The sequence below is a fragment of the Hypomesus nipponensis genome, chromosome 7, assembly GCF_054491055.1.
Source record: "Hypomesus nipponensis isolate SF chromosome 7, ASM5449105v1, whole genome shotgun sequence".
In the NCBI taxonomy this organism is placed as follows: Eukaryota; Metazoa; Chordata; class Actinopteri; order Osmeriformes; family Osmeridae; genus Hypomesus; species Hypomesus nipponensis.
Genome location: NC_140367.1, coordinates 6,620,043 through 6,638,273, shown reverse-complemented (window position 1 = coordinate 6,638,273; position 18,231 = coordinate 6,620,043). Strand labels below are relative to the sequence as shown.

The window sequence follows — 18,231 nt, the reverse complement described above, 5'->3', positions numbered from 1 at the left end:
TTTTACAGAATTCTGTTTGAAGGAATGGAAAAATTTGTTTTGCTATCATTAAACTGATGCTGCCAAGTGGTTGAAACAAGCTGTGTGCTCTATGACAACTTGACAAAGTATACACTTGGCACACATAGTAACTTGTGTAGTGTGATATAAGTACAGTAACTACATTAAGTGGTGTATGTCCAATATCTTCTTTCCACTTGGCGCACCACTGTAGGTCTCTGTTGAAACATGTTCCAGTCTAGAGGCAGAGTAGAGTCCGGTGCGACAGGGCCAGAACTGGAGGAGGGTTCCCCAGGGAGGTGGCCCTGGTCCTGGGAAGCTGAGGGCCAGCATCAGCCACGGCATCGCAGCAGAGCCTTGCTGCAGCACTGTGAACCTCGCTATCTCCCCACTCACACAACTGGACCGGTGTGGGCTGGCTCTGGCTGACATTGCAATAATAATGTTAAGAGAGGGAGAGAGAGAGAGAAAAAAAAGCATAGGTCTTATTCTTCCCAGAGATTCGGTGGGAAGAATTGATGACTTCCTCTTGTTTGACCTCAAAGTGGAGCTGATCGTTTCTTCTGGCGGTATTGGTTATTAATAGTTCCAGTGGAGAAGACTGGTGCCTGTGGGAATGTTTCAGTGTGATCCTATATCAGTTTTCGAAATGTTCTCAATTATTTGCTACAGGTATATGTTTTTCATGTGTATGTGCAACATGTTCAGTCAGCTTTGATATCATTATCCAACACTAGCCAAAGGCCAGGGCTGTCTAATGTTGGCATTAAGCTATTGTGTCTGGTCTGTCCTGATTGTTTAAGTACAATCTACAGGTTTAAATCTCAACAAGTCTTTACTGTGGAGGAGGAAGAATTACTTTCTGTGTCTAAATTAAGGTCCAGCCTGTTCAACAGGATCTTAAACTATCTGAGCTAAAAAAAACAAAAACTAGAGCTGCACCCACTGCAAAGTATCCTGGGAAAAATACATGGGAAACATTTACAATTATTTTAGGAGACAGAGATTTATGGGAAGAACAATTAAGCACATTTCCAGTCACATAAGTGGCTCATTCAGAGAAAGAGCATTGGGAAAAAGAAAAAAGGATTATGGATTTATCTAGACATCAGACGATGGGGCTATCTATTTACACTGGCTCCATAGCATGAATGATTTGGTCTCATAGTCCTCCAGTTTTGCAGCAGATGAGATGATTTCAGTAATGGCTGGCACTACGTGAGTTTCTCTGGCTGGGTCAGAGAGAGGAACGCCCTGGTGGGTATCTACAGTCCTGACATACCAGCTTGATGGTGCCCAGAACGTCCTAATGAGACCACCAGGCTGCACGCCCACCCTGCTTAGACCCTCAGACCTCTGTCTACTCTGGGGCATAGCAGGATCAAAGCTCTCTGCCCACCCTGGCAACATCATTGCCACCCCTCTATCATGGCATTTCCTGCAGATAAACCTGGTATGCCTTTTGTTTGTCTTGCTTTCTGGGCCAGGTATTTAAAACGTGTGATTACGCAATCTGAGGGGGAAAGTATTTTATTAGCCCATAACCCCAAACAGTACTTAGTTGTTTGTTTTAGTGTATTGGCTGCAGTGAAGTCGATATACATACGGTGCCACTGAATTTATGTGCAGTTAGGCATTGAACTTCTGTAGTTTCTGCAGTCTCAGAGGGGAACATTCTCATTAGATACCATACGTACGCCTTTCTCTGCTGCTTAACAAGATAATCTAGATTGTACTGGACGATTGGGCTATACTCACTCAGTCACGATTCCTAACATGGTTTCATGGTCAGGCACAGATCTTTAGGGAAATCTGTAAAGGCTTACCTCATTGACATGGCTTTCTAACCTTGATTTAGCTTTATTGAATTGCTAAATCCCAGAACTGAGCTTGGTGGGGTAAGAGGGCAGGGGGTAGCATCTGTAACTGTAATTCACATACACTGGGGTCCTTATTGGGCTAGAATCCAGGTCCCACATTTCGCAGCATGATGATTTTCATCCTACTATTTGAATGGATCAGACTGGCGACAGTGCAGCGCATTCACCATCAACCTCCACTCTCAACCTCCACTCTCAATCTAATCAAGCAATGAGACCCAATAAGGTGAATTAAGAAGGCACTGAGTCAGCCTCACAGAGACTTCTTTATGCCTTGTTGATGTCGGGAGGCCCAGGGTTAGCAATAGCGAGAATGTATCACACACAGGAAGGTGGTGGGGAGCCCAGGCAGCTACGGCAGGCTGCTCTCTCACTCCCTGCTAGCGATTTATAGGAGGTAGATCACCTTGCTTAAGCTGCTTTCAAAGCAGTTTCCTTACCAGCATGAGGGCCCCGGTTTCCTCCTTTTTCTCTGGAGGGAAACGTACGTGTGCTGGAGAGGAAATGTTGCAAAGTTAGAGGGAAGTCCGAGATGAAGAAAGCATGTTATTTGTAGAACAGTGAGGGCCAATGGCTTAAAATAAACGTTCTAAAAAACGGTTGAGTAAAAACCAGTTTGATGCTGCTCGGATCACAACTAATTCAATGACACTTATGTTTTCTAAAGATACAGAAATCAGAGAAGGACTAACTTTAGTTAAACACAAGGTCACCGTCTGACCGGCTGCAGCTGGCTATCTGTCCCCAGGGTCTGTCTTCCTATTGGACATCCTGTCCCTGAAGAATTGTCAGTCATGTCCTTCAGGCCTTTGCATAGGAAACTGGTGGTCGTGAATACACATCCCTCTGTCTCTGTGTCCAATCCACTGGCTACAGCTGTCCAACGTTCCCTCCCATTCAGAAATCCACAGCTGCTGACGGGAGCTCCTCCACCGGAACTCGTGTTTTTGTCCTTCCTCTACAATCTTCAACCCCACAGCCTCATCCTCTTGTGACAGGTCAACATTTTGACTTATTGCCTAGTCCTGTCTTGTCGGTCTTCTTAACTACCTTTAGAACGTGCCGGGATGTGAAGAGAGGTAGATGAAGGAAAAGGAAGGAGAACTTTACAACCCAGCACAGTTGAACCAGCCAAAGAAGGTCCCCCGTCTGCACAGTTATATAACACACTTTTAAAGGCTGAACGCAAACATGAATTACACCAAACCCCCTGCAAACACATATACATCGCACTCACATGCGCATGCATACTGAAGAGCACACACTGCACGCACACAGCGTCACAGAGAGACAGAGAGCCACCCCTGCCCTGGCTCATCACAGCGCGTCTCTCTGGACGTCAGAAGACGAGTTGGTTCTGTGCTCCGACGGGAGGATGTGAGCTCATCCACTAAAAATCCAACCTATGTCGCTTGCTGCTCATGACTTAATCCAGGCTTCCCCTTTGTGCAGAGCGTCCACCACCACCACCCCTCCCCCATCCTCTCCCCTTCACTCTCTCCTTCTGTGCCTCCTTCTCTCCTCACCCCCGAATGTGTGGAATAGAATAGGGCAATGTTCTCTGAGGCGCTGGTAGGAGTGAGAGATGCAGGCTGCTGGCGAGTTGGAGGAGAGGCAGACGTATTGGTAGAGGAAGGGGGATGCAGAACCTTTGACCCAGGTCCTGCAAATAGAGAAGGAACCCTTGTATTGAAGAGTCAAGATCCAAGGACTCTAGACTACGGATGGGCTCTCTCTCTATATCTCCAGTCATCGTCCTATCAAATGTTGGTATTTGGGTTTGAATGATGGCTTTCATTTTAGCCAAAACATTCCAAAGACTTTGTGTGGGAAACACCCTCCTTTTCCTGTGTGGATGTTCTTTTCCATTGCTCTGACACAGCATGCTGTTGAACTATATTCATGAACGTTTTACAGGGTTGCAGAGCTTCTTTTGCAGTGTCCACATGCACATAACGCCACATTCACATCCTGTCAGTTTGTTTGGTCTGTGTCAGTAACCTGATCACTTGTTATTATACAAATCTGAGAAGCTATCATTGATTTCTGTAAACACACGTGACAGTAGATGTGTGGGAACAATTGCTTGTTACATCTGTCTGTTGCATTCATTTCACAAAACACAAGACATTTCTGTGACTTTAGTCAAATCCCATACAGTATTACAATGCATATGTCAGTGAATGCAATTTTGAGTGAGTGAATGTTTGTGTGCGTGTGTGTGTACGCGAACAAGTGTGTGCATCTTGGAGGTTGGGGGGGAGACTGGGTGAGTGGGTGATGCATTTTTGGGCTTAATCAGGTGATAGCATACTCTACTGTAACAGATGGTCTGTTGTGGCTTCCTGACTTAGATACCCCAGTCATTAGTCATCACTTCAACGCTGTGTGTGTCTGTGTCTGTGTTGGGGGGGGGGGGGGATCCCCACTATTGACACAACAGCATTCCGGTCATAGCATCCTCCTCTCCTCTGTCAATGAAGAGACAAACAGACTGCTTGAGTCTTTGTGGGCACTCCTTCTCCTCAGTAATCAAGTTTGGACTGTAACCCGCATGTCTCGTCACTGCTCTGTTCATTTCCTAGAAAGGCCCCACTTGTGGAACCATTACCCACTCCATCACAGGAAATTAATGAGATAATGTTGACCTCCGGGCAAAGTTTAAGAATGGCTGAACTTGAACCATTGTCTCATACTCTTGCGTGCTTTGTCTTTCTTTTCTCTTTCTCTGTTTGTCTTTCTCTCTAACCCTTTTTCTCCTTCCCCCCTCCCCTCCCTTATACTGTGGCCCTGTGCTCTAGAGGTCTATGTACGGGCCCTGTGCTCTGGAGGGTTCAGTGGACTGGTATGCAGCAGGAATCTTTGGATCAAGGTGATTTCACGCTCCTCCACGTTTTCCCAGGGCTTCGCCCATTCTGTGATACCTCTGTGCGACTCGGGGTGTGTGATAGCGCCTGACATGTGTTATCATTGGATACATGCACACACGGCAGTGCAGGGCAAGTGAGCTTTATCACTCTGACACCTCTGTTTTCCACAAGGGTCTGACTTACTGTCTGGTACGGATATGGTATGGGTCTGGTGGTCTCCTAATATCCAAAGTGGAGTCCTCTCCAACCTGCACAACTTGGTTGTAATTGCAGATCCTTCTGACCAGAAATTTCCATTCAGAATGAACACTCTCTCAGCTCTTTTCCCTTTGAAGTATAACTAATCTGTCTAACCTTGACATTCCCGTGGAGACAATTACCCCTCTCACTCTGCATTCCATTCTCAGTGCAACTAAGCAGCCCTTTTTTCTCAATGAAACTCATTATCTCATTCAGCTCCCTGGTCATCATAGTGAAAGGGGATATTTGTAAAATCATCCCACCAAGCAGTTCTGTATAGGTACATTTGTTAGGACTATAAAAACCCAAAAGCTGCAGCTTGTATGCTGCAGCTAGAATGACAGTAAGAACTTGAAAAAAATGTGTATTAAAGCATTTACATGAGCTAATTATACAATATTTTGCAATATCTGATCAGATGGACTTGAACTGAAATAAAACATTGTTTATTGTGTCAATCAAAACTGGTATGGGAGTAATACTCTCTTATATTGGCAGGACACCGCATTTTATGACTACCCTATTGTACATACATACACCAAATTCTTTAAAATAAGGAATCAACTCCACTCCAGATACAGGTGATTGAATGCCCTATATATATGCATGCAACGCTATTGTATTTTCATGACTATTTCTTGCTGGCACAACTGCCCGTAGGTTGTGATTGTCATCTGCAAATATACAAAATGTTGCTTATTTAGGCAAATTACTATTTAATCACTTATCTGTATGCCTATGTATTTTCGTTCATTCTGTATTTCAACGCATCAGCGCATGTGTAGTGCGCGAGGCCACGAGGATACAGTACAATGGGTTGGGTATAGAAAGTGAGGTGGCAGTCATCCGGTTCCTTCTCTGCAGTGCACAGAAGGAAATATTCTCTGCGTTCAGCCTGTCTGTATAGCTGTCTGTTAATCAAAATATGCATGCGTCACATGGACAAGGCTACGTTACGCACTCTGCATGCTTCAGAATGTAATGAGAGGAAAGTATAGCCTAGTAACTTACAGTAACGCAGAGGGAGAGGAAAGCAAGCGACATCGAGAGGTTGGACTTCGCCTGGGAAGGCTACCCTGCAGTCTCCCTCATGTTTCCTCCAGGGCACTTCTTCGCATTTACACTGTCCCCACTCCCGTTCACTTTATTTTGACGTTATTTAGACGCTATTTATTTTTTTGGTAAAGAGAGGACCCGAAACCATGGAACTTTTTTGCTTCGAGGACAAAGTCTTGAGAGCTGAACCTGATCAAAACATTCTGTGTGATGACAGAGTTTTGCAAAGTCTGTTAACCATTGAAGACAGGTTCCTACCACAGTGTTCCTATTTTAAATGTGTCCAGAAGGATATACAACCGTATATGAGACGAATGGTTGCAGCATGGATGCACGAGGTTTGTGAACCTTTTGTGCGCATTGGTTAAAAGTCATGTCTGCCGGTTTTGCATTGAATTGCATTAAGCTATACCGAAGCGCATGTTTGCGATAGAAGCCTAACAAATTAACATTTAACATATTGTAATACATTAAGTTGGTTATAGATGGGTTTTTAAATAACCCATCTTGTGAGCTGATGTGTCTATGTAGCCTAACCTCATTCTGTCCATTGACAAAAAATGACTCATCTAAGGCGTATGAATGGTCAAGGCAGCTGGTGTCATATGTTTTCGATCTTCTGAATGTCAAAACATTAAATATTTTCAGGAAGTGGATGACTTAAACGATAGACCACCCTTAAAGCTTAATTTTCATGTTGAATATATCCATATGTTCCTTAACGTATAATTATTATAATTTTTCTCAGAAGTCAACGCTGAGCTCCGTCGATCAACCCGCATGCATCCGCTTAGTTAACTTTTTGAACTTGCCTATTTAAGGTTAGAACCAAGAAAACATAATCAGAATGTTCGGGAATGTTAGAAGGTTACCCTGTGACTTTTATGATCTTGATATGTTGTCATACGACAATTAATCTATATATTTTTTAACATTTCTTGAAAATCGGCGACACGAGGGACATGGTGTGGGCTAGGCTAGATGTTTTGGCAGGACTTCCTAGCTATTTGACCTAGACTGTAAAACTTATCAAGTAGGCGTAGACATTATTAGCCTATACGTAGGCCTACAGTAGACTAATCCAAACACTTTGAGTTTCAGTTCAGAAACTTAAAGTTAAGGCTGCAGCTTTTATTCAGGTGTAATGTAAAACTGCAGTTTTGGTTCCACATTTTAGTGCCAAGGCCATCAATTAGACTGGAAAATAAAATGTGGTGTTTTTTCCATTTCTATAGGTTTGTGAAGAGGAGAAGAGTGAAGATGATGTGTTTCCTTTGGCCATTAACTATTTGGACAGATATTTAGCTGTGGTGCCCACTAGAAAGTGTTACTTACAACTCCTAGGGGCTGTGTGCATGTTCCTTGCCTCCAAGTTAAAGGAAAGTCGTCCATTAACTACAGAAAAGCTCTGTACGTACACAGACAACTCCATCACACCAAGGGAAATGCTGGTAAGAAACGCTGTCTTTAAATATGTGCTTATAGTTTTTTAGATTACTCATCACAGAAATGTATTTGTATCTAGATCATTACTCCCTTTTCATTCAATGTGCAACATCTGTTTTAAGTCGGTAGGCCTAAGTTAGTTGACCACTGCAAAGCAGCGAAGGCCCATAAAGTTACAAGTAGAGGGACTCATTCTATGAGCACATGTACACTTATTGTCTCTGAAGTGGCATGTATCGCCATCTAGTGGCAGCCATTCATTGACTCTATCATGGTGATCATTGATTGAGGTAGAGATGAGGTTTGTGCATCACTGTTGGCTGCAAATCTAATACAGTCATAAACCCATTGATACTATAGTAATTTCCTTGTGTGAAGGCCGTATCCTCATCTGTTACCTTCTTTGCATTTCAATTAAAGAAAATGAGATGGTCACGAAAGATGAAGTCACAAAAAATGCCTTCTGCTTTTTCACAAGTGATTTTAGTAGTTTTTTATTCCCTGTCTCAGACTATCCTCTAACCAGCCACACAGAGTACTATTAAGTACTTCCTACTGCTTCTTTCTTTACTTTGTTACAACCCCTGTTTGCGACATCTCCCACCCATGCTACACATCAGGCCTAGTATGAATCATTAAAAAGCAGACTTGCAGGTTAGTGTATCTGCTCTCGGCAGCTGGCATTCACAGTAGAGTGTTAAGTGCTTTAGATTCCTGGGTAATTAGAGAGAGAACCTGATAGTAAGGCACAGATAAGTCACATGAACTCCACTGGAAGAAAGAACATGTTGATATTTTGACTTTTATTTTGTCTTCATACTGTAAGACCCTTCTGGTGCATTTTCAGTGGGAATTCAGGGGTATTCTGCAAGGGCAGCTGTCCAGGAAGTGAGCACATAGCCCCAGTAGACCTCCTCCCTGCTCATCCACAGTCAACACTGCATGAGTCCAGCATAAGTTAAACATTAGCATGTGTATGCTAGGCTAGCAAAAACACAGGGATGGATGAGTTATCTCTTACTGTGTCCTGGGCTGCCCTGGCCCTTACCAGAAAAAAAGAACACAAAGGGATTGTGCCATCTACCATGGCGATATGGGCGCTTCAATTAAGGCAATCAGAAGTCAACCGAATTGGTCACACTTTTTTTGTTTACCATTGCTTCATAAAGCTTAGAATGAAGAGTGCATGAAAAAGCTCAACTCAGTGTGGTTTGATCCCACGCTAGCGAGCTTGCTAGCTGTGTGACAGGAAGGAAGTGACTACTGCTACTCTGGCCGGGAATCCAACCATGGGCGAGGCTTGTCACATGTTGTCAGTGTTAACCCCAAGGATGAGAAGAATGAGACAAGCATGCAGATAATGAGAGAGAGAAAGGGTGAAGGAAAGTTTGTGGGTTATTTTTTCTCTGAATTGTCATAGCCTGTAGTGCTTCATTGCAAAGCTGAAGTTCAAAAGAGAACCGGTCTCACACCCATCTCAGATAATCAAATCCCGACTCTTCATGCACAGTTTTTGGTTAGTCTGAGACATTAAAATTCTTGCATGTTGTTTGTCCTTCAGGAGTGGGAGCTGGTTGTCCTGGGCAAGTTGAAGTGGGACATGGCAGCGGTCATTCCCAATGATTTCATCGAGCACATTGTGCGCAGGCTGCCTCTGCCCATGGACAAGCTTGCCGTTGTCCGCAAGCACACCGAAACATTCATCGCTCTGTGTGCCACAGGTAGGGTAGCATAAACCTATCTTTCATGTACGAGCCACAATTTTCCATCCATCTGTCTTTCTCTGGTTAAGTTAGTTGCTCCTGCACGCACACACTTTCCCACACGATGAGTCACGTTTGAGTGTTCTCCTCTGACACTATATCTGTACTCCCCTGTCTAAGGGCGGGGTTGTTTGGCTGGGAGTCCATTACCCCCTCACTGTCCATCTATGGAAACACAGCTTGTTGTGTGCTAGTCCACAAAACAATCCAGCTGCTTTCAGCTGCTTAGGAATGCTCATGTGTACGAGACATGCATTATATTCTTCCAGGAGTATGGGAGAATTCTCTTAGTGAGGGGGAGTGTTTACATTAACCTCCTCTTCTGATGGCAGTCAGTGACAGCATCAGTAGATACACCCCTCCTTTTGTGACTGTGCAGCTGGATGGCTGGTCACTGCTCACTATTGGTCCTGTTTGTTGACCGTGGAGTTTCCAGGTTTGATTATTCTGGGATAGAGGCCAGCCATCTTCCTTCCTTCCTCTCCTAGCTACGATGCATCTCCAAAATAAACGTCGGTGGTCGAGGAGTGGTGCAAACTCAGATGTCCCCTCAGGCCTCTCCTATTGCAGGGCTGAATCACCAACATGTGTACCTCCTTTCAGGGGCATTCTATGTCACGGTTGAGTATAGGATAGAAAGACAGTGCAAGTCATGGAATGGCTAACCTCATCTTACACTGTCCTGTTATGTATGTGTTATGTATACGACTGTGTTTCTCGCTTCAGTCCTCTTAAACATGTTTAACTGAGGAAATGAAACAAAGCAATGAAGGGTACTTAAATGTGGCAAGATTTCTTGCATATGCCTGTTTGGTCAGATCTGGCCCAGGGTACTTGTTTACAACAGTGCGTTATTGGAATCATGGGGTCCTTCAATGAGTCCCATGCCCTGTTTAGTGCTCTTTTAATGTAGCATTTCTTATTTGGGTGTGTTTCAGCGGTCGCCCCGCTATTCATATGCAGCCAGTTATATCCAAGCACAAAACAGCCACAGTGAAAAAAGGCAGCCAGTGGTTTGGAGAAATGTAAATGTTTGGGGTTTTATGTGATCTCAAAATGTTGTTCTCATGACAGGGGAGCTCCTCATCTGGCCAACTGGGTGCACATGGGCCGGGAAAGACAGGCTTAGTGGGCTACTCTCTGGGGATTATCCAAACCTATCAGTCGCATCCTCTTTCTATAAAGAGTAAAAAGCCGCCAAGGCCACCAGGATCTGTGCTGGGATGGGCCTCTGTTTGTGCTGGGTAGAGCCAGTGTAAGAGCTGGGATAGTCTTGTATATGTGCTGGGCATGACTGAACCAGAGTATTTCCTGGCTTGGTTTTGTGCAAATATGGGAGGGGCCTGGAACCTCCCCAGGCCAGACTGTAGCAGTTTCCTCCAGGTCTTTTCCCCAGGCCTCTTTCCTCCCCCCACCAGACGGCCTGTTGTCGCTCAAACCTCTGGGCCGTGATGGGGGACCGGAGGGAGTAGTTCCTGGAACTCATTGCTCACTGAGTAGGAGGATTTCAGCACTGTTTTTCTAATCAGGGCTGAGGCTTGGTAAGGAAAATCATATAGCCAATCAAAGCCATGTTGACATTTTTAGACTGTGGGAAATTCAGGTTAGAATAGGTAGAAAGCTTATTGTGCATTTTTTGTTTTGCAGCTCTTCAATATGACTCACACACTTCCCTTGTACTACTTTTGAACTTACTTACTGCACGTATTTGCACAATGGTGAACTTGAATTTCAAGTTGTGGTTTTCTCCCTTTCTCACTCATAGAAATTTCTGTTTCACTGGTGTAGAGCTTGAGCCCCTTGTTTATCTTCTTCAGATTTCAGCTTGGCCATGAACCCCCCCTCCATGATTGCCACAGGCAGCGTGGGAGCAGCCATCTGCGGCCTGCAACTGGACCAGGCAGACAAGTCACTGAGCCGGGACAATCTGACTGACCTGCTGGCCAAGATCACCAACACGGAGGTGGTGAGTACTGCACTGCGCTACATAGGAGACAAGAGAACATTTCCCGAACATGGCAGCAGGGATTGGGTAGTGCAAGTCTTTTGAAGAAGCAGGTATTTTCTGCCAACACTTAGTAGAGGGACTTTAGGAGGTCATAATGGGCCATCGAAGCCTGTCTTCCTTCCTTTTTCCAAGCTCCTCTGGGCTGCACCATGGAGAACCTTATAGTAAACAACGTCAATAGCTGCTGTAGACCCACATTGAACCTATTTACTTTTCATGGACAGAGCCTGTGGGTCTTGGCTCAGAATCCAGACTGCTGCTATAAAGGGCCGCGGCGAGGGAACGTCTTCTTAGAACCCAGGGCCTACATTCTTGCGGTACAACACAGGCAGTTCCTATGCATGGCTCCCTCTTTAACTTACCCCTCCTGGGTCTGTTTCTCCTAAACCTTACACATGCCATCTTTCCAGGAGAAATGACAGACAGAGGTCGTCTGTCAGAGCTGCAGTGACAGCTCATTCCGGATTGCTAACATAGGCAGAAAGTTGTGGAATCTGTGGGCTGCAGTTAACAAACTGCATGTTTCAACCGTGATCCTTGCTCACACAGGTTTTGTTGATACAAGCACAAGAAGTTAGGGCAGAAGCACAGGAACTAGAAGCCACACCAGCCAACCCAGTCAGAAGAACAACCAGCCTCACCCCCCCAGTGGCTTGTGGTTATTATGTCGCCATAGCAACTCCGGCCCTGCGCAGCCGTCACAACAGGCGCTCCGACTGCGGCCCATCGGGTTCCAATTATCCGTACATTTCAAAGGAATGCTGGCCTCTTTGCGAGCCGGGTACATTCTTGAAGGCCCCCGCCGTCGGCCCGTAGACCTCCCACATCAGTTGCTTCCCTGGATCTGTGGAGGGGAACAAGGAAGACGGAAATATGGCACGAAGGAGAATCCTCTTTTTTTTTGGTGGCCAAGCCGCGAAGCAGCGAAGCTACCTCAAGTGTTTCTACGTATTCTTATTATTATACATCTTCTTCTGCCATGGGAGTCTATGGCAGCCCCTAGAACTGTATTGTCAGAAGTTGTGAAAATTGGCACACTCTTTGGGGCCAGTCCCCTCATCAATTTCACCAAGTTTCATGTCTCCCATTCCAACCATCTAGCGCCACCAATGGGTCAAAGTTGATGGTGTATTTACACACTTTACTTTTGAACCACATGTCTCATTTTCGAAAATGTGGCATCTTTGTATTCCCTGGATCAAGACGAGTCCAACGCACTCTGACGTCATCCCCAGTTACATAGATTCTCTGCCATTTTGAATGTTAAGGAAAAGCGTATTGATGTGCCCGAATTGACGTGGCCGCCATTTTGATTGAATGAATATGACGTTTTTTCGCTCCCCTCCTATAAAGTTTGTCCAATCTTCACCAAATTTGGCACATATCCTATTCAGACCAAGCCTCACAAAAGACATCACATGTTTTTTTTGATTTTCTAAACCTTTTGACTGGAACAGCCAATCAAAGTTGTCAACAAGCCACCATAAAAGAAGTGAGGTCATATTTCAGCACCTCTTTACTGCATTGACACCAAACTTGGTATAAGGACTGGGGACCCTGTTCTAAAGAGGTCCAATAGGTCATGCCATTTCACCTCTAGGTGGCGCTGCAATAAGCAAAAAATAGTTTTCACATGGTTTTTGATTTTCAAAACTGTTTTTCCGGCTGATCAAAGTCGGCGATGAAGCCGCCAAAACAGGAAGTGAGATCATATCTCTGGAAATATCTGCTGAAATGACGTCAAACTTGGTACAGGTGTTAGGGACCCTGTTCCAAAGAGGACCACAAATCCTGTGTCTGACACATGTTAACTTGTGATACCAGATGAATTGATGCGGCTGCCATTTTACGTTTTATAAAAAGTGTTTTTCCTATTCCAAATCAAAATGTATCTAATATTCACCAAATTTGGCACAAATTATATTCAGACCAAAATCACCTTAACATGTCAATATAGGACTGAATTACAGCTCTTTAAACTTTGGCTAAATCTGACAACCACTTGCCAGTTGAAAAACTGCTTATATTTTTACACAGTAACTGAATACAGACATTTCCAGCATTGAGAATAGCTCACAAGGATAAATCGGTGTCCTGGCAAGGGCAGTAAAAGGTTCAAAGCCAACGAGCTATATGTCACTGGTTTTCTGTTTAGCGAGACTGTAAGCCATTGCAAAGGAAGCCAGGTACAACGCATTCGCTAGCTACCTGTAGTCTAGCTGTATATTGTCATGGCAATCCTCACTTGGGATGGGTATGGAGAACCCAGTGGAACCACTTCCTTGGAATCGTCAGCTAAGTTATTTAACGATTCTGCTAACGATTCTCTGTGGCGTTGCGCATGTGCAAGCTTTTATAGTTTATTCAGACTGCTGCAAACATGACAACTAGGCAGAAGCTAGTTGGTTGTATTTCACACAACAAAATGACAACAACGTAACACGTGTAAAAAGTCTATTTTGTCGATAGTTGAACGGTTTTAATAGCTAAAGATTTGAAGGTGCTGAAGGGTGTCACGGAAGAAATAGAAGAAGTTGAATAAAGATTCAAAGTAAAATACATGGAATGCTGAAGCAGTATTCCAACAATAAACCCGTTTGTGCTCCCCCCCCCCCTTGCCCACGAAGAATCAATAAGAAAATCTATACGGAATTAAATTGATAAGTAAAAATTGATAAGGAATCGGAATTGTTCAATTTGATCTAATCCCTAATCCTCACACAAACTATTAAAATTATTCTACATTTTCGAAACGGTTTGATTGGTACAGCCAATCAAAATCTGTGTCAAAGCCGGCAAACAGGAAGTTGGGTCGTATCTCAGCAAATCTTCGATGGATTCAAAGTTGCATTTACTCAGAACCCTGTTCTGAGGATGTCTAAAATGTTTTTTGTTCATTTTACCTGCTTAACCGGCATGGACACCTCATTGCTGCTTGCAGCTATATTTAAGTGCTGCAGGGTGTCTTGACAACATCCTGTCATATATTCCTTTTCACACCTCTTTTTCGAAGGCGTGTGGTTCAAGTCAAAGCTGTTGCCTCGTGGGCCACCTGGTTGTTCTGCAGGTCTTCACCGTCAGGGAGGAGGTGTCCAGGGTTTTAGGTGTCCAGGGTTTTAGGTATGCTGGGCTTTCCCTGATAAACCTTGGTGACCTCCTTGGTCTCAGTTTAGTAGCTATTAATAAGCCTAATGGTCACTTTAACCTCCCACACTGTAAGTCTGACAGGACACAAGTGGCCTTAAAGCAGCTGTGCCTTAATGGTGTATGTGTTCTCTGGTATCCATTGTTCTGCAGGACTGCCCATGAAACTGACAGGACCACCTAGCACAAGACCCATAATTCCATTTTGGCATGCCATGCATGTGACTAAAGCTGCTCTACAACAATTTTAGGGTATAGTTGTGTTTGACTGTCTACAGTTTGTGTTTGTGTGTGAGTGTGAGAGAGTGTGTGTGTGTGTGTGTGTGGGTATAGCCCAAGTGCTGTCAGTGTGATCATTGCTTTGAGTGTCTGTGTTGCAGGACTGTCTGCGGGCTTGTCAGGAGCAGATTGAGAGGGTCCTGGCTAGCAGCCTTAGGGATAGCCATCAGCAGAGTAAGGAGACTGGATCCAGCCGAGCAGGCAGCAAGGCCATGGAGCAGCAGGCCCAGTCCAGCACCCCTACAGACGTGCGCGATGTCAACCTTTGAGCTTCCATTGCCACCACACATTTTGGATGATGTCTGTCAATGAACTCATGCGAATGGGTTTTCCCAAGGTTCATCATCAACCAATGAGCTGCCAGTATCAGCATTTGCACCAAGTCAACCGGTGATCTATTATCAGATCAAGTTGTGTGCTTTGATTTTTAACATCTATGATTTGTATCTTTTTGTCCCATTTATATAAAATTTGTAAGGTCACATATTGGCTACCAGTGTGTTATGCCATCAAATAAGTACTATCAAACAAGCTATTTTAAAACAAAATGTTTTTGAAAACTTGATGGTGCCTTTTTGGAAATGGAAACCTGCGAAACATTTCATACTTGAAATAATATAAAGTTTTCAGTTGATAAAAGCTTTAGTGAGGTGCAGGGAATTAAATATTATTATCATTATTAAGGAATTATCCTTATTAAGCAGAGATGAAGTGGGTATGTATCACCTGATATCTGTTTAGATTCCATTTAACAGGAAACCCTGTAGTGCTGTTAGCAGCTGATATGCTGATTGTACACAGCATCCATACTTGGCATTTAAACAAAGCTAGTCTAGAGGATAGGAGAGCAAGCCGCTGCTCCAGTATTGTATACTGTGCACCTGTAGCACTGCTTACTATTTAAGCTTTTCTATGCTGGCCAGGAGGGGGCTGGGCCCACTCATAGAGAGAGAGGGTGGTGGGGTTGAGGAGGGATGATGTAATAGTAGCGAAGGCTACTTCTTTAAAGGGTGAGAGAGAGGACATTGGCTGTTAAGGTCTTAATCTCACTGCTGAGTTACCAAGCCCATTCATACCGTTATATGTACTGAATTACTTTATTTCTAGAATAATGTTATAGGTCTGTGTGCTTGGAAGTTCTCGTATGTTGTTAAGTTTGGGATCTGAAGCATATACCAGTATACTTTTGTCTCAGTAAAATTAATGAGGTTATACGTTGGTATGGATCAGGTTACAATAATGGAGAAAGGAGTGGCATGTTGTGGGGTTGGACATGGGCTGGACATTAGAGTGGTTGGTAAAATTGTGTATGGGTGAGTAAGGGGACGTGTCTGTGGATTGGATAGAAGTATATGGAATAAAGTTTTAGAAAGTGAGCGTAAAAAAGGAAAGTCAATGGAAATGGTGTATGGATATGACAAAACAGCAGATATAGAACATACAAAGTACTGTAAAGGACATACAAGAATGCTTAATTCTGAGCAGTCCTATGATACTGTAGCGGCACAGCAGGACTAAATAGTAACTTAATGCTAGTTTCTGATAGCAGTTGATACGAAGGAGCTAGTGGGCATACGGTAATGTTACTGCCACGCTGCAGTATTTCCCATTAGTGCCTTATTTGGATGTATGGTAGATATTTAAGATGTTCATGGTCAAAGTGGGACTTGGATTAACCTTAATGCACTTTTAAAACACTCCTTAAGAGTTGAAGGGGAAGGTGGTTGAAGGCGAGATGGTAGAGAAGTAGGGTGGTTTTCTTGTGTTGTTTTTTTTTTTTCTGTAAGTTATTTGGTCTTTTCTGGGCTGGTTTCCCACTAGGGGCAATGCAAGTTTCCTCGAAAGCATTCCCTGACCAGTAGTAGGGTTTACCAATTTATAGTTGTGTTAAAATATGGAACCAAATCAATTGCAATGCAAACCTAGGAGAGCTAATATCATACCTAGACTTGATTTAATTAAATGATTACATCCATTTAACTTACTTGAATAATATTTTTGCCTGCTTAATAGCCAAATATTGTGATGGTTCCTTGAACTCATGGTTACTTATATACAACAGTATACATACCAACACTTATTTTCTTCCTGGTTCATTGGTCATCAAAGTTAATTTAGAACTTAATAAAGACAGACATTTTGTGAGGTTTGACAGTCTTTCAGACATGGTGAGTGGTTAGTTAGTTGATAAGTGTTCTATACCTTTATTAAGAGTGATGAGGAAAAAAGTTCTGCATAAACCTGTGGTGAAATGAAATGTAAGGTTTATGAGGTGTGAGACTATTTTCTTCACCATTGGCATGTTGATCTGTGCACAGTTTTTGACCTCAAACTCAGAAAAACATCATCCAAAACATCAGAATGCATCGAAAGGTTCATATATGTGAATTACTTTACAGAGGAGGTTATTCCAAAAATGATAAAAACCAAAATAGATATATTTGTGTTTTATATTTGGTATCTTTCTTTTGCTGCTATTAAGCTTTTCTTTTTCTCTCTTATACAAAGATGACATTGCCTAATTGTAAGATTCACTTGAGTGTGCTGCTATATAATGAATTTTGGAAATGTAACTGTCCTTGCTTTCCTGTGTTGTGTGTTTACTGGAGAGTAGCAAAAGAAGAGGAGGATGGGTTCTGGACTGGAAGTACTCTGCAGTTCTCTAGAACAGCATGTTTATTCAATTCTCTTTATGCATCATATGTTCTTTCTTTTCCTTGCTGCATTCTACAACTGAAATGTGTGTGTGTGTGTGTCTGTACCTCAGGTTTCTTAGAGCGAGATGCCATCTCGCATTACCTCACAACTCAGAATTATTTTCGAGAGCAAGGGGAAACAGCTCAAAACTCTTTGAGATTGTTTGACAGATTTAGACGTTTTTTTTTTCCTGGATCAGAGGCCATCTCTTTAGACTATAGAGTGCATAGCTTTAATATTACACTGAATACTATTGGCTGAAAAATACACCATCACACATCACCCCTGGTGCTAGAGGAGAAACTGCTATATATCATATATCTGAAAGACAAAAAAACATTTATATTTTTATGATATTTTCGTACTATAGTCAAACAATTATTTGGCACATTTAGGATCAGTTCATTGGATTAAGTGGAAAGAATTTCATGAGGTACCCATTTAGTCTGTAATCTTCAACCCCCAGAACCGAATGTGTTATTGTTCAGTGTGGTCAAATTATGTGGGTTTCTAGTTTGTTTTCACCCCCAGCAATCACACCACACCATGTACCTCAGAAGTGTCTTATCCATAACTTCTGCTAAATAAATAAATTTGCTTAAAACAAAATGACATTTTATTGGTCGATGCTGTTATCACCTTGCTGAATGTTGGGAAAGTTTGCATCATGACAGTTTCATCTTGAGCATGGCAAGAGGATAACTGAATAGAGGGACAAAAATCTCGACCAAGCACTTTTTGAATGGCTTGGATCAACCAAGGCATTTTACAAAATGTTGAACAGGCACTTATAAAGGCCTTGGTTGAGAACGGATATCATAATACTAGATCGAGTCATTGTGGCCAGT

The 18,231-nt window shown here is 43.2% G+C and overlaps 1 protein-coding gene and 1 long non-coding RNA gene across 2 annotated transcripts; one reads left to right on the top strand and one right to left on the bottom strand.

Moving 5' to 3' along the window:
• Positions 1-362: 362 nt before the first annotated feature.
• Positions 363-2,980, bottom strand: LOC146276534 (uncharacterized). Its single transcript, XR_014762537.1, has 3 exons — positions 2,573-2,980; positions 2,321-2,373; positions 363-425 (listed from the first exon to the last, which is right to left on the bottom strand). It is a non-coding gene; the product is annotated as an uncharacterized LOC146276534 (long non-coding RNA).
• Positions 2,981-5,833: 2,853 nt separating this feature from the next.
• On the top strand, positions 5,834-17,992 carry ccnd2b (cyclin D2, b). Its single transcript, XM_084701722.1, has 5 exons — positions 5,834-6,384; positions 7,282-7,497; positions 9,054-9,213; positions 11,073-11,221; positions 14,788-17,992. Exons 1-5 carry the CDS (start codon positions 6,193-6,195, stop codon positions 14,953-14,955), a joined length of 885 nt encoding a protein of 294 aa, XP_084557848.1. The 5' UTR covers positions 5,834-6,192; the 3' UTR covers positions 14,956-17,992.
• The last annotated feature ends 239 nt before the right edge of the window (positions 17,993-18,231 follow it).

Bases quoted from the DNA above. Each gene is read 5' to 3' on its own strand.
- ccnd2b (XM_084701722.1), top strand. From the start codon at position 6,193: ATGGAACTTTTTTGCTTCGAGGACAAAGTCTTGAGAGCTGAACCTGAT. The intron at 7,498-9,053 runs GTAAGAAACGCT...TTTGTCCTTCAG, and splicing joins TCACACCAAGGGAAATGCTG to GAGTGGGAGCTGGTTGTCCT. The intron at 9,214-11,072 runs GTAGGGTAGCAT...TATCTTCTTCAG, and splicing joins CATCGCTCTGTGTGCCACAG to ATTTCAGCTTGGCCATGAAC.